The sequence below is a fragment of the Corapipo altera genome, unplaced genomic scaffold (genome assembly GCF_003945725.1).
Source record: "Corapipo altera isolate COAL_440 unplaced genomic scaffold, ASM394572v1 2b, whole genome shotgun sequence".
Taxonomy (NCBI): domain Eukaryota; kingdom Metazoa; phylum Chordata; class Aves; order Passeriformes; family Pipridae; genus Corapipo; species Corapipo altera.
Genome location: NW_020884874.1, coordinates 35,877,653 through 35,900,628, shown reverse-complemented (window position 1 = coordinate 35,900,628; position 22,976 = coordinate 35,877,653). Strand labels below are relative to the sequence as shown.

Here is a 22,976-nt window from a genome sequence, read left to right as displayed (position 1 = left end):
GACTTCTTAAATGATAGATCTCCATTTATCCTTGAAAATTTTTGAAAAGGTAAAAAATCAAGTGTTCTAACCTATAGCACTGCCCAAAAAAAGCCTCAAAAAGAAAACTCACTTTTAGGTGAAGGTCTTCCTCAAACGCAAAAACATGAAAGAATAAGAATTTGGTTTGTAGCTCTGAAGTCCCATATGATCCCCATTTCCCTACAAAGTAAGCCACTAAATTAATTAGGCTTTGCTATATAGCAATTTAATCTGAACTACATAGCTCTTTCTTCCAGTTCGCTGAAAACATACAAGATGCACAGATAGAAACCAACGCTCGTCAAGGGAAACCCAAAGAGCACAGAGAAGATCCTTTCAAAGTAAAGGATCTGAACTGAAGAAGATGGGGCAGGAATAGTTTGCACCAGCAGGAATCTGCTCTGCATCTGCAGACTAATTTATGAAGAAAAGTTGATACACCATACATGGACCAGATGCACTCATGTACTGTAAAGCAAAAACAAGCTCTTCTGGGGATGTTCCAACATTTCTACACAAGATTTCACAGTGCACAAAAATCAATTCATGTGAATGAAAATCCTTTTTAGCTGCAATCTCTCAGCATGGTTTGAAAGTGCTACTGTGAACAAGGTTTTCAAAGGCCACCCAACAAGCAATGCTCAGCTAGATCTTCTTTGCAGGGTGGCACATGAATAGCACATTTCAGTTTCAACAGATTGAAAAAGCATTACCACAGCAATAAGACTGAGACCTTAGTGCAATTTTCTCAATAAACACATTTCTTGACAATTATTATTCTTGTGCAAAAGGTACATACTACTTTTGAGATAAGATTTTTTTTGCGTGATATCACAGCAATTAATAAGGGATAATCTGGATACTTATGTTTTGTAAAACAATAATTTGCTCGAATAAGTAACTTTTTAAATTCAAAGAACTCATTCTCTTAAACTGAGTAAGGAAAGGGGGAGCTGATGAGCCTCTGGTAAATTCAAAAAGTCCTCAGCAAGTAGTGGTGTGGTAAATGTGATGAACATCCACCTAATTATTAAAATGTTTGCAAAACTTCTTTTTTCAGAGATGTTCAATTTCTCCAAAAGTGATCTGAAACAAATGAGAAGAGAAAAAAGTTTCATGAGAAGACACAATTAGAGACACATATAAAAAAAGCTGATGAAATCAAAAGAAAACTTGATTTCTTTATACACATCCTAAGGAAAGAGATAAGAAAGCCAACGTCAGCCTGGAGTGTTATTTTGAATTACCAAACACTGCCACCATGTGTTCACTTCAAAGGGCATCAGGCTACTTCAAAACAGCTAGATGGGAATTATTAAAAGATAAAGTAAATCAAATTTGTTGCTCTATTTCTTACGTAAACATTTCTGTATTATGCAATAGTGATGACAACCCCAACAAGGTTTTAATTACTTTTAGCCAGTGGTGTCACATTTGTATAAGAACACATGGTTCTGTTTCTAACTCCTCCTATCATCATTGTGGAGAGCACCAAGTAGAGAATGACAGAAAGAACATAAAGGGCAAACTTTGTTTCCACACACAGATGCCTACCATAATAGATGTTTCACTGTATTTGTGCCGTGCCTGCCTTGGTAAACCTCTAGTTGGTCTTGATGCTTCCTAGAAGGTACCAAAAATCATAATGTTCACACAACTACAATGTAATTACTTCAGAGATTGCCTTTTCTTCAAATATTTATGCATACTGAATAAAACCGTTCACATAATGATGGAGACAATGGATTCAGAGAACTTCCTACAACATTAATTTTCACTAGTTCTGTTATAAGCAACAAAGGATTTCTACCTTTACTTGAAAACTATATCCATGCCAGAAAACTATATCCATGCCAATTTGAATTAAGAGCATTCTATTTGTTACTATTTAATAAAATCTCCCATTTGAAAACTCTCCTTCAGATGGAAGGCAGGCAGAGGAACTACATCTCATTACTGTAAAGCTAAAATAATTAGAGATGTTCCTCTTTAATGGGACAGTCAAGAACATGCAGAGGAATTCCAATGAATTCCAATAGCCAAGAAGATGAATACCTGATTTCCTTCCACATTTTCCAAACTTCTGTTATAAATTCTTTGAGTTGGGATGCCTAACATTAGCTTTTAAGATCAGGAAGTATTAGAAAAAAATTCTCAGTTATTTTTAACTAATACACACCCACATATAAATTGGTTAATTGAAGTCAGAACTGACAGGAATCATCAATCCCTCATCAGCATTATCCAGCAAAACAAAATATTTCAACAACTTTCCCCAGGAGATGTTGGATATTCCATGTCTATGTCTGTATAGATTCACTGAGTGAACATCTCAAGGAAAACACAGACCTCAGGGAGCAAGGCCGACAATTAAAGCAGATCCAAGTAACACTTGGATGAAATGCCACACTTGCAAGAAAACATTCTTTGGTACAATTCTAGATGTTTGAAATTTCCAGAATTTTGAAAAAAGACTGAACTCGAATGCCTAATGGATGACTATGCAGTTTTGGACAGCTCAGATCCTGAATTAATTTCCTTTAGGACAACAAAATCAGAACATTTGCATTTAAATGTGATATGTTTTGTCAGTGTTACTCATGCATGACACTGGATGTCTTAGGTTATTCCAAGCTTGTTTTGCTCTCAGCAATACTCTCTGAGTGTTCAGAGTTAAGACTCTTTCTAATAACTTAAAAGTGACTCCAAAGAGGTGGCAAAGATGAGTAACTGAAGTGGAAAAGTAAGTAACTGATAAGGGACAAACCCAATGACCTCTACCATATCTCTTGCCATTTGTTCTTCAATGTGCATTGTAGGATATACACTTATTCTACAGCTGTATTCTACAAGTCTTTTAACAGCAGGAAGAATTCATAAGCCATAAGCCCTACTGGTAAATGACAACATTAAGTCAGAATAAATAACTGGATTGTACCAGCCTGTTCAAGATTTGTTTAACAATAGAGGGCAGCAGCGTTCCCATAATAGAGCTTCAGAGGTAGGAAAACAAACTGGAAAAGCATCTTTGACAAAATTGCCAGAAGTCCATATTTCTTACCACGGACTTAGAGCAGCAAATCACATCTATGGCACTAATTACAAAAGAAGAAACTGTCAATGTGCTGTATCTTAGGTAAAAGCATATGAAGAGAACAGCACACAAGATAATTTTAGTGAAGTTTAAATATAGGAACAAAAGGAGAGCTCATGCTGTTGAAAATATACATCTATAGTCTATAAAGGTGCTTTTCAGTACATGAACACAGTTCTAAAAGGAGAAAGCATGTCAGCCATTTATGTACTTCTAAAACATGACTGCGTTTTAGTTTCTTGATCTCTTTCATACAGTCAATATGTAAATCCTAAATAATTTTTGCCTTACAATACTTATCACCCACCCCCTTACAATACTTACTACCATCAAAGCAAGAGTCATCATAAATGTCACTACCAAGTCACACCTAGATGAAGTTAACATATCTGAACAAAGTCAAAGTGTATAAGCCCCCAAAAATATCATTAACATTTGCCAGCTGAGGTTTTAAAAAAAGTTGAAATTTTAGACTGTGGCTCATACACTGCATTTCATTCATTATTCTCTATTCTTAATCTTTTTTTATCTAGTTCAAACTTCTTCACACCCTTTAGATTTCATAGCAATAAAAAAAGTGACATAGCTAAATTTCAAACACACACGATATATTTCAAGAGTAACATAAAGGAACTTGTATATTGATTGTATATCAATCCCCCACACCAAATAAACCTCTCACTGTGATTTCCAGTCAAGAAACATTGCAAAGAAGCTTATTAAAATGTAACTTGAATCTCTAATCCTTTGTAGGGACAAATATTCTCCAGAAGGAACCCCTGGTTTTACTCTCCATAGGAGAAAGCAAATGGATAGACACTGGTGGTCTTCTGTGAATCTGTTCTTTGAAATTCTATTCTTTGGTGATAAAAAAGGGGGGGAATCTATTTAAAAAAACCAAATTATTCAAATGAATGTTGTGTGCAACAAGAGGACAACTTTCTGAACCACAATGAATATGTGTCTGTGAGCATGTGCATGTGAGTGTTCATCCACTGACTAACTAAATATGTACTGGGAATGAGCAGGTGAAATTAAACAAAATAAACACATGTTGTGCTAAAGTTATTCCATCTTGTATCCTTTAAATTATGGTATATCAACAACTGGTTATTGTGTTATCAGCTCTACAACAATGCAAGATCTGACACTGTTTAGAACTAATACCAACAACCACTGGTGCCAACGAGCGCTATTCTATGCTCATCGTTTCCTAACCTGTTGAACACAGCATCTGACATAAATTCCAGTGTATTGCTAAGTAAAAAATTAGTTTTTGAATTTAAAAATCTCAGATCTTTTATTCACACTCTTTATTTAGCTATTTTCCAATACAATAGAAAACTACAAAAAAAGCCCCAATGTACAAAATACAAAATATATTTACAGTAGAACTTGCATTATCCTGATTTAGTTCACAGTAAATCTTTTTCAGTGCATTCAGTAAACAATTCATTTTATGAAAGCTTGATCCTTCTTCTCCAGTCTCAACAGCTACCTTCTAATAAAAAGACTATATTTTGCATCCAAACTTCGACAATGTCTGATGAAGTTTGTCTTTGAATTAGACTTGACAAACACGAGGACTCCAGAACTCTTTAGATATTACAATGTCCAAACAATCTTAAGCCCATTTAATTCATGTAGCCAGATGCATTAACATTAGCTTTCTGTCACTGATTTTTCTTATTTTTATCAAAGCCTTGTTTGTAAGTTCCATGGTTTCGTCCCACTTGTTTTTCTCAGGGCTTGTGTATGTCACCAAGTTTTCAGTGTACTGCAAGATTAACTTCAAAAACCTATGAGAAATAACACCAAAGAAGAAAATCTTTTTAAAGGATTTAAAAAGAAAGAAAAAAAGAAAAATATCTCAATGCCTGATTTAAAGCTGCTAACATCTTCAAATATCCAAATCTTCCTCAAGATGATCAATACATTCAGGTTTGTTCTACTTCTGGAAAAGAACCACTCCCTCACTCTCACAGTAGAATGTAAAGATTTTCAGAACTGCAATTAACACTTCCATAGAAAGAACAGAGTGACAAAATGTGTGACAGAATTTTCCCCAAATGGCTTCCTTTCTTTTCTCAGTCGATTGTTTCACAATGTATATGATACCCAACCAGCTATTAATTGACACACAAAGAGAAAAATCACCAACATCTTAAATACAGTATTTATGTATTCTTATTTGAGTGTATGATTGTTTCCTATCTATAGTAAGGGGGAGTCTAATAAAAATTAAAAATGTGAATAACTGGACCATATATTTTCAGCTGAGTTATTTTAGTTCTTAAGTGAACATTGTCTGAGATATAATTATGACTAATGATAGAAAATCTCTACAGGATTTGTATTACAGAACAGAAAGGAATATGTACAATTCCTATTTTCATAAAGTAAGTTTAGATACTCACTTTAGATACTGCTGATAATCAAAAGGATTCTTCTTACAAACGGCATGAACACTGACTACTTCCATGGTAATCAATATTAAGATGAGTCGCAACACTGGAGACAAAAATTTAATGCTAGAAATAAAAAAACAAATTAAAATAAACAAACTAAAACCAAATAAAAAAAAATCACTAACATAGAAGAATTCTTCAGATTTCTGCACCAATCCTAAGTAGCTGGATATTGCAGAGTGGGGCAAAAAAAAAAAAAAAAGGACTATGAAATGTCCTTCAGCAAAAAGTGCAAATCCCAGAACAAGAAATGAAGACTGTAAATGATGAAACCTCCAAAAGAGGAAAAAGATGAAATTCATAAAGTTAAGATTCCAAAGCAAAACTCATGGGCACCCACTATTCCATAGAAAATAAAGCAGATTTCAACTGATTTGCAAAATGTATCATCGGTTTCAGTTTAAGCTTTTTCTTAAATAATATGGTTAACATTTTTAGGAACATAACCTGGGCAATAATACAAAATCTACAGTTTTCCCAGTTTTTAAAGTAGATTCATAAAACCCAGGAAAGTACTTAGGAATAGTAACAAAACTTAATGAAATATTAAACAATCTACATATAGATATATCTATATATAAAGATGCTGATTCAGGTATAATTATAAAAAGCAGCAAACTAAAGTAGATAAAGTCTTCAAATCAGTTAAACCTATTGCATTCAGATAAATCTTGAATGGTATTTATACGTTTAATAAACAGGAAAAGCTAGCACGTACAAAAATACAATCTAACATTTAAATGGTACTTAATTTGAAAGCTTGTAATTTACAGTGAAGTAATCTACAATGCTAAAAAATACCCACTAAATTATTCTCCAGTTTGAGATTTTCTCTTTAGTTCAACATTGCTGCTCAACAGAAATCCGGTTTGACACTTAACTCTGAAATGGTTAATGAGAACATGCAAACACTGTTGACTTCAACCTTCTAAGACAAACCACTGAAAGCCAGCAACAGTAGAGTGCAGCCACTCTCTCTCAGCCTAAGTAAAGGAAAACCATCAGCCAACCTGTTCAACATCCGTAGATAGTTATGCCTCTGACGAGAACGTAGAGTCTTGTTCACCCACTGTGTGTATCTCACCTCAGCGCTGGCAATAACTTGTTCGGACACTTGATGGCACTGCGTGCTTATTTTGCGGAGTATCACCACTACTTCCAGAACCGGTCGAGGAGAATAAAGCGTGCAAATACGCGTATCACAAAGTTCAGTCAACAGCCTCCAAAACAGGAAGGGATTTTTAATGTCAATCTTTCGTTAGCTGGATTTAACATGAGATATATTTCATACTCAGTGTGGTTTGACTCATAATGTTTTAACTCAGAAAACCTGGAAACAAACTGCCCTTACCTCAAGACTGAAAAAAAGCAAGGATCTGTGTACCAGGGGTAGTGATTGCGTTCTTTATCACTTTACTGAATATAAATGCAAAACTGCTGGTGATGAATATGTTTCCCATTTCAGATCAAAGAAACGAAACCACAATAAATGAAACTGCCTGCCTGAAATTATATACTGAACACATCAAATCACAGCAGGGTTGTGGTTGAAGCCTCCCACCATAGTTCAACTCATAATGAATTAGCATTCACCATAATAAAACTCACTGAAACAAATGGTATTAATTAGTACTTCCATTAGTGTGTGGTCCTTCTTCTGGGCAAAACAAGCAGTAGACTTAACATTTTGTAAAATGCAGGTGGTGAGATGATTTTTTTAATCAACACCACACAGATCATGCTTTGTTAAATCACACAAATACGTTCCTGCTGTCCTATTCTAATCTACTACCCTGATGTGTCACACATCACTTTAAACACTGTTTTTACAGAAGTGTTTCCTAATCTCCCTCATGCTCAAATCACCTCTGAAACAGCAACACATCAATGACCAAAAGTGATAAGGTAGAAACCTCCAAAATAAAGTTTATGACTTTAGTAATTAGGCTTCTTTTTCATAAATGAGAAAATTGAAGATCGGTGGGTGGGAAAAAGCAGGCCCACACATTATGTAAGTAAAGCAACAGGTAAAATCCTCTTTGCACTATCCTGCTCATGCCTAATGGGTTTGATTAGGAGTGTTTTGTTCCAACATACTCATGCAGTCATGGGAGTCTTAAGGCTCCCTTAAGAGTGGGAGTCAAAAGTCAAATTGTTTTAAACATTATTCCAAGTAGACATAATCGGAACTAACATACCTCCAAGTCTGATACCATGTATTACAACATATCTTCTATTTCTGAATCTTGATATTAAAGCATGTAAAAACATAATTATTTAGTAGTGTATTACCATTTTGAATGCCACGCACAGCTGTGACATCAAATACATTAAAACGAATTTCTGATGCAATTTTAGCACACAAAACAGATTAAAACCAACCTAATCTAGTCAGTAGATAAGCAGATATTTTGCTTTCCCAGCCTGAAAGAAAAATAGTTATTTTTTCATGTTAATTTCAAAGTAAAATCTCTACTGTAATTCCCAAATCTACAATGTCCCATCTTAATTTTCAAGATGATGCTCAGCTGCGATTCTAAGATTTTCAGATTAAATCAGCAGCAACAATAGAAAAGTGCATACAACATTTCAAGCATTGCTCTGAAAACAAGGAAGTGAGTAACTCAGGTTTGACACTTCTTTTGTATGTAGAAGCTGAGAGCAGGAACCAGAAGGCAAACTCACCTCTCTGTTAGGACACTATTGATTGGATCATCTGAACTACAGCAGTTCTGAGGCATATATTGCACCAACTGAGATGTAATTTCAGATATCATCAAAAGTAAAGTACTAGCTTCAGCGTTTTCTTCTGAACTTAAAAAAAGAAAACAACATTTGAGATGATAAAAGTGTAGTACTTATTTCTCAAATAGCATAGATCAAGATGTAGATTTTTTTTTTATAGCAGTGTATTTAATTCTCACTCTCTGATATTATGGTTCTTTTTCCTCCATTTTATAAGCATGTTTTTATTTCTCCAACTTAATACAACCTTTTCTCAGTCTCAGCAATCTTCAGAACCCCTCTTAATCCTCCATCAAAATCCTGCAGTATACTGAATATGTGATAGATGCATTGTATTTTCATTTCTCAGCTCTAAACAAGTACAATTTCCTCCAGTGATATTATTTATGACTTCCTCCTTTTCAAATAACAAGAGATGTTACACTCTTTTTCTAACTAATATCTTATATAAAGTCTTCCACTATTTTGGTTATCAAGTCCTTTTCAAAATAAGGCATTATTTTCTGTTTTACATTTGGTGACTATTTCTTCAGAAACAGAATATGGAGCCACTAACACCTCTGTGTTTCAGGTATCTTCTCACTCCCTTCAAATTAGCACATTGTTTATAGCTTTTACAGTACTTGTACTGATGTGCACAGCACAGATTAAGCTAAAGAGAACAAAGGGGTCTTCTCACAACCCCTCTGGCATCTACAATCTTTCTAGTAAAATATATGGAGAGACATTTCACCATCTCAAACCCCATTCCTCATAACTATTTTGAGAACTATCTTATATAGTAAACATATACCCTTTAATTGTTTGAACTTGTTCCTCAGACACTGTTGGCAATCCGGACCATAAATGAATGCTCTTCATACATTCCAGCACCTTAAAAACACATAACAAAAAATGTTTTGTAAAGTGTAGCCTTTGACAGACAGGCCAATGCATTTCACTTTGCTCAGTGGCAATTTTAGAAAAAAATTAAGTAATCACAATTGTGTAAGCCAACTTCAATTGTTAAGGTCTGTGTTAGGGCAGAAAGTCTTGATCACACTTTCATGCTAAAACATTATCTGAATAAACTATTTTACTATTCTTTCTACATTTCTTTTAATGTAAAAAGTTAACTAACATGACTTTTATAACATACTGTTTGAACACTGTGGAAAAGTAAAAGTACTAAGTATGTCTACTGTGCACCGAAATCAAGAGAGGAACATCCTAAAGCAGTTCATTAAACTGATTGGTAGAGAACTACCATGACAATGGAAAGCAGATTTTGCTACAATGACAGAATCTTAGCTAGTGTTCATACAGTAAAAACCTTAGCAATAGCCTAATCCAAAATTCCTGGAGACATGACCAACCAGTGGTTCTGACTAAGAAAGCATAAGGAAATTAAAAAAATTACAGAACAGCACACACATTCAGGTAAGAATAAACCTATTCAGTGATCTAGAACACATACACAGTACCAATTGCATCAACAGGAGTGTGCATAGTTATATCTCATTTTAGCAACTGTAATTTCCTTTCATTTTAAAAGATATAGCAAAAAACTAAAAAATATGTAGGATTTTAACTGTTTTTAGGACAAACAAAGCATGAAGAAAACAATTAGACTAATTTTAATGATTCACATTTTAAAGACCAAAATGCTTTCATAGATGTGGACACCTACCTGTTTCTTGAGACGGGAAATTGGATGAAATCGAGATTGGTAGCAACTTGCACAGTTCATCAGTGGTTTTATGACCGTGTGTTCCTGATTTACAAAATCACAGACAACACACAAAAATCATACACAGACCTAGACTTATACCTCATTTTATGCAAGCCACCTATAGCACTGATGTCAGTAAAGACTTCCAAATGTGTGAGGGCTGAAAGAACTAATCAGCACAGTGAGTGGTTAAAGCTTAATTTCGCACATTTTACCTATGAAACCTGACAGCAGTTGACAGAAAAGCAACCAAGTATTCTCATAATGCAGCAGCATGCAATACTTCTTGAGAAACTAAAAAGAGCTGCAACTAATGAATGTAAGATTTATCTCACGGGTTGCTGTATGGCATTGAAAGAAGGAATCCCAAATATAAACAGGAAACTGGGGAGAGTAAATACAATAATCACTAATGTTGACAAACATATTGCTAGACAAAAAGTGTTTACAAATTCACAGTATAAGTATGGATACAAACAACATTAGCAAGCCACCATTATTTACAAAGTCTTGGAAAAAGAAAATCTCAGTAACTACATACCTCAGTGGGTGAGCTACAGCAGTTGTGCATACCTTTTGGATAATTCAGCAGACAAACAGGCTAGGTATCAATACGATTTTACAAAATTAAGTGGATCACTATAATTTATGGATTAACCACGTGAATAAGGACTGGTTGAGCCAACAAATTAAGGCACAGGAAGAAAGTGTAATCTTTTGGAAAACTTTCTGTACTTATTTCACCACAAAACTAGGCAAAACCATATTTTCACAGTTTTTTATTTGGATGAATACTTCATTTCCACAAAAAGCAGCTCTCAAGAAAGATTCAGTCAAACTCTCTAAAAACATATTTGGTATCCAAAGTAACCAAAAAAAAAATCTTCTGAGAACATAATACTGATCCCTACCTTAAGAGAAAACATATTCTCATCTGAGAATCTGCAGAGAAGAGTAATTGCAAATGCAACTATCTGATTAGCTACTTCTCTGGGAAATGCTTCCAGATTGATTTCTCCATGGCTTAAACGATCTCTTACACGTGGACCCTCCTGGTGGTTCAAGAAATCCCAAAGAAATTCCTGTGGAAACATACATCAAATGTACAGAATTCTATTCTATGTGTATGAACACAGAATTGAATATATTCAGTATACAGAATATCCCTGACAGACAGGTATGTGATCATGTCTATAGGAAAGGCTTTCAGATATTCAGAAAAAAAACCAATGCAAACTATACTCGTAACAAAAAAAAAAAAGTGCAACTCATCCATCTTGGTAGCTTCTGAGGAAATTCAAAACTAACATACATGCTGAATTCGGAGAGCTAACAACAGACTTCTGTCGTGGGTTGACCCTAGCCAGGTTCCAAACATCCACGAAAATTGCTAAGAGCTAGGAGAGGTCACACAGGCAAGACAGATTCAATGTGAGGATAGCACTAAAATTTATTACTAACAGGATAGGAGCTAAAGAGTGAGAGATAAAACAGTTTTAAACACACTTTTCAACCACCCCTCCTTCCTTCCATATTCTCCCTCCTCCCCCTGCATCAGTGCAGGAAGAGAAGTCCACCTAAACCCATAAGGCAACAGGTCTTCCAAGTCAGTTGCACTTGTAGGTCACCCTTCTCCACTCACAGGGCACCAGGTCTTCCATATCTGCTACACTTGTGAGTTACCCTTAGATGGGCTGCAGCGGACAGCCTGCTCCACCAAGGTCTTTCTTCATGGGCTACAGGGGCTAAAGCTCTGAGTCATTCCCCTGTCCCGTGGGTCCCTCCCATGGGAAATAGTCTTTGGTGGACTTCACCCATGTGGATCCACCCCCCCTCGGGCTGCAGGTCTTGGGATGCAGGAGTCTCTACACCCTGACGATTTTTTCATAGAATGCAGTCCTTGACGGAGAATACTGTACCGGCGTGGGTTCCCCACAGGGGTCACTAGTCCTACTCAGAAGACACTGCTCCAGAGTGGGCTTCCCTCTCCATGGGCCACAGATCTTCCGAAGGACCCCACTCCCCCTGGCCTCCCACGAGGGTACCAGTCCTCCATTTTCATGCATCCACTTGTTCCATCATGGGCTCAGCTGCAATGTGGCAGGGCCACCCCTAGCCCATCCCAGCTCAGCCGGGGGTGGGGGGGCAGTGCCCACTGGCGGGGCCAGTTGAGGCTGGTGTGGCGTGGTTCCAGCGCTGTGCCTGCCCCGGGACAGCTGCTCCGTGGCCTCGGGCCATGGCTGCCACCCCAGCCCGGCCCGGCTCAGCTCCAGCACCACACCTGCCCTGGGCTGGGGCTACGGCGCCTGGGCCCAGAGGCTTCCCTCTGCCAACCCCCTGGCTCCATTTTCTTCTGCGCAACAACCCTTTTTTCTTAAATATGTTATCACAGAGGCACAACAATTGGCTCTCCCTTGGCCAAACATCAGGAAGTCCTTCCTGTAGCCAGCTGTCATTGACTCCATGGTGGGGGGGGGGAGGAAACTTCTAGCAGCTTCTAACAGAAATCACCCCTTGTAGCCCTCCCCCCCCGCTGAAAAAAACCAGCCACAGAAAACCACGACAACTTCCTTCAACTTTGTGCCCCAAGCCCTCCACAGCCCCACTGCCTCTGGCAACAGGACAGTAACCTCAGATCTCTAAATTCAACACCCCTAGTTTTCCCGTTCATGATCTGTTTGGGTAGTAAGATGCAGAATGTGCTTTGCAGGTTTGAGCCACATTTTTGTGCCATCTGCCCAGACAGTAGAAGATGTGTCCCAGAAGCAATCAGAAATAAGTCTGAAATTTTCCTGTATGAGGCATCAGTTCTTCTTCTGCTCCATTCAGCTGAACTTCAGAAGTCTAAAGAAAAGTATCTCCGAGACATCTATATTTCAGAAACAAAGGTAGTCCTATATCCTAACTCAATGATCAAAAAGACATTACTAAACTAAAAAAACCCACCAAATTAAAACAAGAAAAAAAACCCCCAAAACCAACCAACCAACCAAACAAAAACCACAGAAAACTTTCAAAACACTTGCCATGGCAGGCTCTTCAAGAACTACAGGTAGCTGGTTGACTTCATTGTTATCCAAATGCTTTGCTAGCATCTAGAAGAAAAGTAATTTGAACAGAAACTTACTATATTATTGAAAGCCAAATAATCAAAGAAGAAACATAACTAAAGTAATTAGTTTTCCTAATTTTACGCAATTCCTTCTGCCACTCTAGAATCAAGGTCCCTAATTACTACTGACAATTTGAGATAACTCAAACAACTTGTAAAATTGAGGATTTCTGCATGCAATATTTATTTGTATTTATTTTGAACAACTGAATCTAGGAAAAATGACAGAATGTTTCTGTGGAGTGAAGAATTTCAAGCTAAAAACATTTAGAAGAAAATATTCCATTTAATACAATGTGTATTAATTTTGATATTTTCTGAAGCATTAAAGATTTAAAATGTTTACTGTCCATCATTTTTTATGTTGAAAAAAGCTAGAAATAATATCTTATCCAACACAAGAAAGTGCACTCAGGACTCTAGTAACGGGAAACATGCATGTGCTTAAATTCTGACGTTGATATATATTAATTTAAAAAAAAAAAATAAATCACAGTACCTCATCGAAAGTGGTGTAGAAAGCAGCAGACTAGAACAAAAGACAATATTATTTGATTTTCAAACAAAATCAAATAACTAGACATGCATATCAAACTTTTATTTATTCATTTGCATGAGATACCAGAGGTGTATGAATAGCAAAAAAAAACCCCCTTACAAATGAAGGGACTTTTGGATTTTGTGCTGAGTTTTTTTGTAATAAATATATCATGGCCTACTTTTCACCCTTAACTACTGTTTCTGAACACTAACCTTCAACTACTTTTTCATTCCTTTATACTGGCAGACATTTAAAAAAAATTAAAGGCATTAGTGAATCTCAACTGGAAATTTGTAAATAATTTTCCATAATTGACTGAAATTTTTTTTTGGTAAATCTGTAAATGTTTATAGACACTATTCTTCTAGAATAACTATTTTGCAAATATTGTAAGCACTAAATCATAATTGACTTTAGACAGAAATTTTACCTCAGCTGTTAGCAAACGATTTGGACATTTATTAGTTGTAGTGAAGAGCAATCTAAGTCCAACTTCCAGCTGAGGAAGTAAGAGAATCACACTGTCAGCATACCTGAAAAATTAACAGAGATATCCAGGTTTTAATCCATTCAGCCATTTCAGACTTAAAGTCTCAGGCCAAATGACCTGGACTAAAATTCCCTTGTAATGCACTTTGTAAACAAATAATAAATGACTACCTGTGCCAAACATAAACTGATCACTGAATACAAGCTCAGAGGCTAGAATAACTTACTGAAAGGTGAAGCATGGCAGAGAAAAACAAAACAATACACTTTTTTTAAAAATTCAAAATCTTAATATGCGGAGATTCGTTTCCCTTGCTTTGTAAATCTCTCCTTTGTTGCTACATCTCCAACAGTTCTCTTTAGGGTTCAAAATATAGTTTATAACTTTATTTGGTACAAAACAAAGTCATAAGTTGAGAAACTTTCTGAGGGATCACCATAACAATGCCTAACGATATGCTGGAATAAGTTAAGTAACAGACTTAGTAAAAAGCTTTGGAATCTGTGAATGCAGATTATAAATATAGAATATATTATTCTATATAGAATAAATTCTATTAAAAAATAATTTAAAAAATTTGACTTACCTGCTTTGCTTGAAAGCTGTTAAAGCAGCGATCCAAAATGGTAACATTGTTTTTAATACAAAACTGGACAGTTTTACAAGGTCTTCAGCTATGGAAAGTGTTTCATTATTAAGATCTACAAGTTAACAAAACAACATTGAAAAACTACATATAATCTCCAGTTTACTAATGCATTCTTAATATTTCACTGAAAATATAATACTATTTCAACATTTGTCAAGGGAGATTTAAATTATCCAATTTATTTTAACTATGCAGGTACAACAGTAGCCATATTTAGGATCAGAATGTGAGTATGTAAGATTGCATTTGTGGTGATAATATAAAACTATAGAGTAAAAACAGTTAAAAAGTAATGTTTGCTTTTTATTGAGATTAAAACACTACACAGCAACTGGACCTAGATTCTGTGGAGTTGTTTTCCACTTACTTCAAATACTTTTAAAAAGTGTAATATAAATTAATCATTTCTATTCACCCAAAATCAGTACAGTAGCATGAATATTTGAACATGAGTACATTGTTTCTACTTTATCAATTTTCTGTGTTGACACGTAGCATAGTAAATTAACACTTCATACTTCAATGCTACCAGGTAATGAAACTCATATATATCCATTCACATTATAAATGTCTTATCCAAAAGAAAGATTAAAATGGTAAGTGGGACTTGATTGCACTTGGTGTTTTTTCAAAGTAAATCAACAGCTATAGCATTTATCCTACAACATTATTGGGATGTTATCAGCTTGATTTGGTTCCCAAAAGCCCTGTCTCAGTTCCATGGACAGATGTTCCACTGGCAAACTGATTATATAGCACAAATCGACCATGATGACCACTGACACCAAGATTTCCCATATGCTGCTGTTGCCTCAAAAATAGTAGGAATAAACAAAATAAGGTCTGAAGACAGGGAGATGAGACAGTTTTAATCTGACTTCAAGTGCTTTCCTGAGAAAAGCATTAGTATACTGAAGATGTGTCATCATCCTTTACTGTGTTTCAGTACTATATTCCTTGTAAGACTGAGGGCACTCCTGCTGGGACCCTTGCAGCTGGAACCCATTGTTTCTGGAAGAAGTTAGATTTTGTAAAGGCAAACTAGACAACTGTTAGATGAAATGAACTCATAATCAAAAAATGGAGTATACAGTTGAAGTCTTTTAGAAGCAGTCGTGTTTCATGTTTCAACGTATTACAATTATTTTATAACACAGTATTTTTTGATTAAATAGTCAGTGCGACTGCCTACATATTAAAAAGCTGTCCTACAATCATGACTGATTCATCTAATGACAGTATATACAGGTATCTTAGTTAAGATTTAATCTTGGAACTCTAGAAGATGCAGTATTTTCAACAGCGCTTTTGGACAATCAAACAATAGCAAATATAAGATAATAAAAAACTTGCTAATATATAAATACTTGCCTGGAAATACATCAAGCTCCTCTAAGCTAACGAAGATCACATAAGGTCGATGTAGTAAAATACATTTATTTTGCAGAAGATAAGTCTGCAACAACTGACCCAACCCTGCAGTTAAAAAAAGCAGCATAGCACAATATCTAGGGAGAATAACATAATATATTAGAAAAGCTTATACAAAGAAATCTTCTGTAAAGATCAACATTTCTGAGTTAGGGATGAAGGGTTTTTTTCCACTCTTTCATAGAACACCCAAAACCTACACTCCCCACGTGAGCAGGGGCACTTAATAACTAATTACGTTCACAAGCATGAAAAAAAATTAAAGACTAGAATCAGGAAAAAAGCATCATTGTATTCTCTATTGGCTGCTGTTGCTCCTCCTTCTACCCTATTCCTGTGTCTTTTGTTCCAAGTTATTCCTCACTGCCCTGACAGAATTTCAAAAAATAGTTAAGCTTTCTTACTTAACTTAACAGTACAAAAAACACCGGTCCTAATAATGGCTGAAGCATTCTACATTTCCAGAGAAGAAACAGCAGCAGCAGAAATCTGTCAGAATACTGACAGAGGCCTTTGGACAATTTTTTTTTTTTTTCCCCATAGGAGAAGTAAGTTTTACTACCCACTTTTCAAGAACTCGCAAGTCTGACTGTTAAGAAAATGAGATTTTTTTTGGTAACTTACTTGGTAGGAATTTCTTGTGGGGATGCAAACCCATGCCACAAAACATTACGAAGATTCAGACCATATGGAGATCCAATGAATATCCTCAGTACATTCATCTAATTAATAAACATAATAATTACTGCATGAAGAAAAATATTATTTATTTATTATCTTTTTTAATTTTATTATCTTCCCCTAACAGAAAACTTCAGAAGTTATTGAGAAACTATAATATCTCCTGTCAACATGACTGGCCACAGCTTGTCACAGTGACAGAAACTCACTATTTGCAATTCCCAGCATTCTCTGAAAGGAAATTGTTCATCTTATTTGTATAGGCTATAGAATATGGGACAAACAAAACTAGTTATTGGACATTCCAAGGAGTTATGACAGGTAAAAAAAATATAAAGTATAAGATAAAGTATAGCTCTTACTTCTTGTAGTATAAGTCCACATAATTTAATACAAATTAGCATAAAATATAGAATTTGCATTCAAAGTTGTATTCCCAGATCACTATCAAACAAAATGGGAAACTTTGATTTATTTTATTTTATTTTGTAAGAATTTAAGTATTCCATATGCCATCAAAATTCAAGACATAGTTTTTGTTACACTACTAGACTGGCTAACAACACAGGCTTCCGCAGTTCACACCCAATATTTTGTTCTAAGAAAGAATGTGCTCTTGTAAGACTGCACGTGGAATATCCACCTACTCTGTTTGCACAAGAGTGCAAATATCATCAAATTTTTGTGGATTGTTTTTTTTTTTTGCAAATTAGTTTCCTCTATTTTGAAAAAATTTAATATGGTAAATGTTATAAAGCATGTTACTACACTGGTGGTCAAGAGGAACATAGCTTATCAGAAACAGCCAGTGCATGATGTGTATTTTCAAATAGTGCAACTCAGAATGAGGCAGATGAACTCTGCTCGTCGCCTGCCAGGTATGTGAAATTTTAGATATGTAGGTTTTTCATACAGAAAGGGAAATAAGAACTTATGACCTTGCCTTTAAAACTTTTTCTTTTACAATATTAACTTTTTCTTTAAATCATATACCCCCCAGACGGTAACATGTATAAAATGAAAATAAATCTACAATATACAGAATTTGCAACCTCTTCTTCAGTACAAGTAAAGGCTACACTTGGACACCTGCCATTTGGCCAGAAGAAAACCAGCTCAATATTTATTACCTATTTCAAAAGTGTGCACTTACTACAGCTTGTCCAAAGATAACTGCTAGCTGCTCAGATGCGAGCAAGTCTCTTAGAAGGAAAGGGCAATCATTACCCTTAAGTAAATATACCTATTAAAAAAAAAAGCAAAACAGATAATAATTTAGTGTACTTCTTTGTATTTCAAACATATAACTTGATTATTTCACCCAGTAATCATTTTCATTATTGTAAAAACATCATCATCATTGGTCTACTCTGGCCTCCAATCAAGAGGTCTGGAGACACACCATCTATAACGCTGCTGCTTCTTTTGAGAACACACGCAGGATCACTCTCGAGGAGAAAAGACAACATAGAAAGAATTGCAGCTTGTCAATACCACCTAAGGAGTCCTTCTGCTGTGCCTTTTGCAACCAGACTTGTCTATCTCGCACTGGCCTTCTTAGCCACCAGTGTACTTGTAGCAAATGTGGGTAGAGCCCTTCCCAAATCCTCGTTCGCAAAGCCCAGCCATGATGATGATGATGACGACGATGATTGTAAAAACACTAATCAAACAAAACACTGCAAGTCCTTAAAAAGGCTTTAAATTCTGTAATTTCGTGACAAATTAAAATCTAGGCAACATATCAGAAAAGAGTGAATATCCTTCTTAATGTTTCCATAGTTAGGCTTTTCACAGTGTCTGTACATGTACTGCTCTTCTCTTCCAAAAAAACCCCAAACCACAAAAAACAGTAAAGCACAACAAGAACATAATTATGGGAATAAACTCTACCAAGGACATGATATTTCATTCTTATCCTAGAAATCTACAGGGTCTGTCAGTATTAAAGGGAGGAGACTTGTGGTTTGTCTTCTGATTCAGGCTGTTCCCTAAACTAGGTTTTATCCTTGTTGGGCAATCTCAGCATCTCTATTTTCAGCTGCTATCATGCCTTCTGTTCTTTGTATTCTCCCTGACAGTTTTTTCCAATTTTTGGTAATTTTTTGTTACTTTAAATTTACCAAGCCCCCTTCTTGGGCAAATTTGTCTGTTAGTCCATTGTTCTTTCTCTGTCATTTCCTTCTCTAGAGTTGCTCATAGATATTTAACAACCAGCTGTGCCTAATATAGCCCAGTAGCAAACACTCTTTGAATAGCCGTTGCTCCCTTCTCCCCAGGAAAAAAGTTATTTAGCAGGCCATTTTTCCACCTGTATGCCATTTCTCAGAGAAGTTACTACACCATCAGATCTTTCGTGGAAGCTATGTTGCTCCCTGTTTCAGTTAAAAAAATCAAAGTAGAAAAGACTTATTGATTAATCAAACTCTTTTCTTTTTTAATTAAATTGGTTAGTAATGGCACTCACACAAGCAAGGCTACCAGCACAGGTGAAGGAGCCCCAGATGATGCTTCCCCAGCACAACTGGATCCAGAAAAGAACCTCTCTCTGACTCAAAATGCACCTGGATTATTAGTGCATTACTAGAGTACAGGTTAATTTCACTTTTTCAATATACAATTAAATCCAAGAGCTCATTCCCGTCTTAAAAGCAGCCAAATCTGTAATAGACTCCCCATCTTGGCACTTACATCACCCAAGGCTCGCTCCAAGCATGATGTTAGTTTCATTAAGCCAAGAGCAACTTCTGTAGTTTGTGTATATTGTAAAACATCAAACACTTCAAGAAATACCTGTATGGTTGGGAAGAGGAAGAATGTCGTGTTAAATATTCAGAAGGAAAAATCAATTTAAAAAGCACAGAGAAACCTAAATATTCCTCTGAGATAGTTGCTATACAAATGTAGAAAAGAAAACTGTGCCAAGTAGATAAAAATATAGATGCCTGGAGAGAAATTTCCCTAGAGCACCTCTTGATACGCAGTGCCCTACATATATAAAAATTATCCACAATAACTTTATAAGGTAAAGCTAGGCACAGATTATTAGAAAAACAAAATCCTACGATCTTATGTTAGAACAGGCCCAAAGCACCTCATGTTCTCTAACATAAAATATAATTACAAAGTCAGGGAAACTACAAGCAACCACATAACAGAGACAGACAATTAGTCACAAATTCTAAACATTTTGGTTCATGGATATCTCTTTTTTGTTCTTACATTAAACTTCCACAAAGGATTCATGTGCCAAAATACAAATTGTTAACAGAAATTTCTATACCTCTGTGCAGTTTGTCCAGTGCAACCACGATGCATACTGAATTATGAATTGCTCCTTGGTCAGAGATTTGAAGTGCACATTAACAGACTCACATACAGGTCCTAACGATCGTATACTTTTGATATAATCCACACTTTGATCTTAAATTGAAAAAGAGAAGGTGATTAGTGTACCAATCTTCCCAAAGGTCCAATATTTTAAAACTCATAAGGAATAAAACCTGCTAGAGCTTGTGTACATATTTAGCACAGAGAATTTTATCCAGACTTTTCTAGCACAATTAATACACTACAATTTACTGTCTAAAACACAGATATTGAAAAGTAAAACTGCAATGCAAAATCAGGTAAGATTGAGCATCTTCTCCAAATAAAACAAAACAAAACCAACCAAACAAAATTAAAAAAAAATAACAAAGCCTAAACACAAGAAAATATGGAAGTAAATAGAATCATTAATGTTCTGCTTTTGTTGAAATGGGAAGAATCTACTAGAATTTCTACAGAAATTCCACATAATCGAGTTGGAAGCTAGTACAGGCTCAGCAGGCTCAGTCCAGTTGCACCACTTAGACTCTTTAAAGAATGCAGATGGATACGGTACCTTACAGAGCGGTATCACTGCTTCTTTTTGGTGGGACACTTTTTATTGGAAAATAAATTCTTGTCATTTACTGAGAGACAGTCCTTGAGGCAGAAACATGTATCATTTTTACTACCTCTGGAAATTAATAACAGAGCTTGCATGATGCAATTTGGTAAATTAAAATTCAGTGAGTTCATCAGGGCATAAATGTTTTCTTTGGTTAAAAACCAACTATAAACTATTCTACATATAGAAGAGAAACCAAATGGTACTTCTGTACAAGCTAGAGTTGGAGAAACAAAACCAGAAGCAACAGTAGGAATACTGATGGCCCCTGAGTGTTTTAAGTTTACTGCAAAGGGAATATAAAGAACACAGAAGGCGGCAATTACGAGGTTGGAAAGAAGCAGGACTGAACCCTTAGGTTACAGGCACATTAAACTGGGAACCAAGATGAAGGCAAAGTAGCAGCTACAGATTACATGAACCTTAGGAGCCAGCAAAAGCCAAATACCAAGTGTGGATGAAAAATTTAAAGCTCTTTGTAGATATTAACTGTACATACTCTAAATCAGTAGCAAAGCTAATGCTGTACTGTAACAAAATGTCGTAACTCAGCTAGAATTGCTATCATATGTACTGAAATTCTGCATCAGTCTTAAATGTATCATCACTACTACAGCAGGTAAACACCAACCTGATTCAAGGTAACGCACATGCTCTGTAACAGCCTGCCAACATACTTCACCATTTCCAGATAAAATATTGTTAATATCATATGTGTCTTTCTTCTCAAATCCAAGTTTGCAAATTGCATAATGCACAGGCTGAGAAAGACAAGTACTGACCGAGTCTGACAACGCCATCTAGAACAAAAACACACAAACAAAAAGAATTCTTGTATCAAGAAAGCACGAGACAAAGAAAATTATTAAAACATGCCCATCAGCACAGACAGACAGTAATATGGCATCTGTAAACAAGCTGTTAAGGTTTGCAACACAAGTTTCATTATGCATATGATGAAAGGAACTCTCGACCAGAAACACCCTGGGAAAACTGAGGGGTAGAACTGCTCTATTTTCATAGTGCCAGGATGATTTCAGAGTGGCTATCTACTGAACTGATAACAAGATAGACTGAAGCAAAAGATCCCAGTTTATATATAAATGTTCTGTCTAATCTCTGAGCTTGCAGAGAAACTGATGCTACCTCAAGTACAATCAAGAGCTCCAGTCCTTAACGACCAGCAAAATCCTTGGAGGGGGGTAGGGGAGGAACATCTGAATTCCTCCGCATTGTAGCAATGTTAGCTACAATCTAAGCACTAATGTTATTTCCACGTTAATCTAAATAGAAAGACAAACTGATTCAGAAGCACACTTTCAATTAAAAAAATTGCAAGAATATAACTCCCCATGCTAAAAATGAAGAAAATGTTTCTGATTTAGTAAAGAAAAACCCCAAAAAGTCATGCTTTCTATTAATGAAACAGACAAGAAATTGTTTGAAAATGAAGTACCACAACAAATAAAAAATAAAATTCCATTAAATTAAGAACATTTTTTTCTCTTTAATTAGGTGGCAGAATAGACCCTCATGATATGTAGTTTCTGTATTCATGTCTTCAAGGAGAGATATTTATATGGGTATTCGTACGGAGCAAGGGTAACAGTTCCTATCGGGAACCCGTGTTAGCTGCCACCAGGAGTACCTCCCTTCTATTAAAAAAAAAATAATCTAAAACGTCGATAAAATGTCATTCAGACCTTCACCTTGTCCTTCCCTCCCCCCTCCGTTTCACTGTCAAGGACAAGAGGCCAGAGCAAATCCTGCACTAACGCAGCCACCCTTTATTATTATTATTTATCTAAAACAGGCCGGGCATGGGTGAGGGCTGTGATCTTTTGAGGGAGAGGTCACCAAGCCCCACGCTTCCACTGACAGAAGCTGGGCAGGGCTGCCTCCTCCTGTCTCCTCCCCGCCGCGCCGCCCTCCGGCCGCAGCATCGCCCCAGGCCCAGAAGGGCCCGTCGCAGCCCCGAGGGCGGCGGCCACCCCAGCCCCGAGCCCCCGAGCCCCCGATCCCGCTGCCGGAGCCGCCCCCGCCATGGCGCCGCTACCTCCGGTACCTCCGTTACCGCCGGCCCCGCCCGCGCTGCGTCA

At 36.2% G+C, this 22,976-nt stretch overlaps 1 protein-coding gene across 5 annotated transcripts; it reads right to left on the bottom strand.

Annotated features, from left to right (window-relative positions):
• Positions 1-22,976, bottom strand: ERMARD (ER membrane associated RNA degradation). Of its 5 annotated transcripts, XM_027634207.1 has the most exons (19): positions 22,934-22,976; positions 21,509-21,677; positions 20,227-20,366; positions 19,635-19,736; positions 18,097-18,186; positions 16,887-16,984; positions 16,203-16,339; positions 14,769-14,883; positions 14,123-14,225; positions 13,651-13,680; positions 13,066-13,134; positions 10,951-11,121; positions 9,998-10,081; positions 9,122-9,201; positions 8,269-8,397; positions 6,594-6,803; positions 5,533-5,646; positions 1,576-1,644; positions 1-1,107 (listed from the first exon to the last, which is right to left on the bottom strand). In XM_027634207.1, coding segments are annotated over exons 2-19 (1,911 nt in total). In that variant the 5' UTR covers positions 22,934-22,976; the 3' UTR covers positions 1-1,106. The 5 variants fall into 5 exon arrangements, with proteins under 5 accessions (XP_027490008.1, XP_027490010.1, XP_027490007.1 ...); XM_027634209.1 differs by lacking the exons at positions 1-1,107; positions 1,576-1,644 and adding an exon at positions 4,397-4,914; XM_027634206.1 differs by lacking the exons at positions 1-1,107; positions 1,576-1,644 and adding an exon at positions 4,397-4,914 and having other exon boundaries at positions 22,943-22,976.

Bases quoted from the DNA above. Each gene is read 5' to 3' on its own strand.
- ERMARD (XM_027634209.1), bottom strand. From the start codon at position 21,677: ATGGCGTTGTCAGACTCGGTCAGTACTTGTCTTTCTCAGCCTGTGCAT. The intron at 18,187-19,634 runs GTAAGTGCCAAG...TTTTTTTAATAG, and splicing joins TGGAGCGAGCCTTGGGTGAT to GTATATTTACTTAAGGGTAA. The intron at 16,985-18,096 runs GTAAGTGCACAC...TTTATTAATTAG, and splicing joins TTATCTTTGGACAAGCTGTA to ATGAATGTACTGAGGATATT.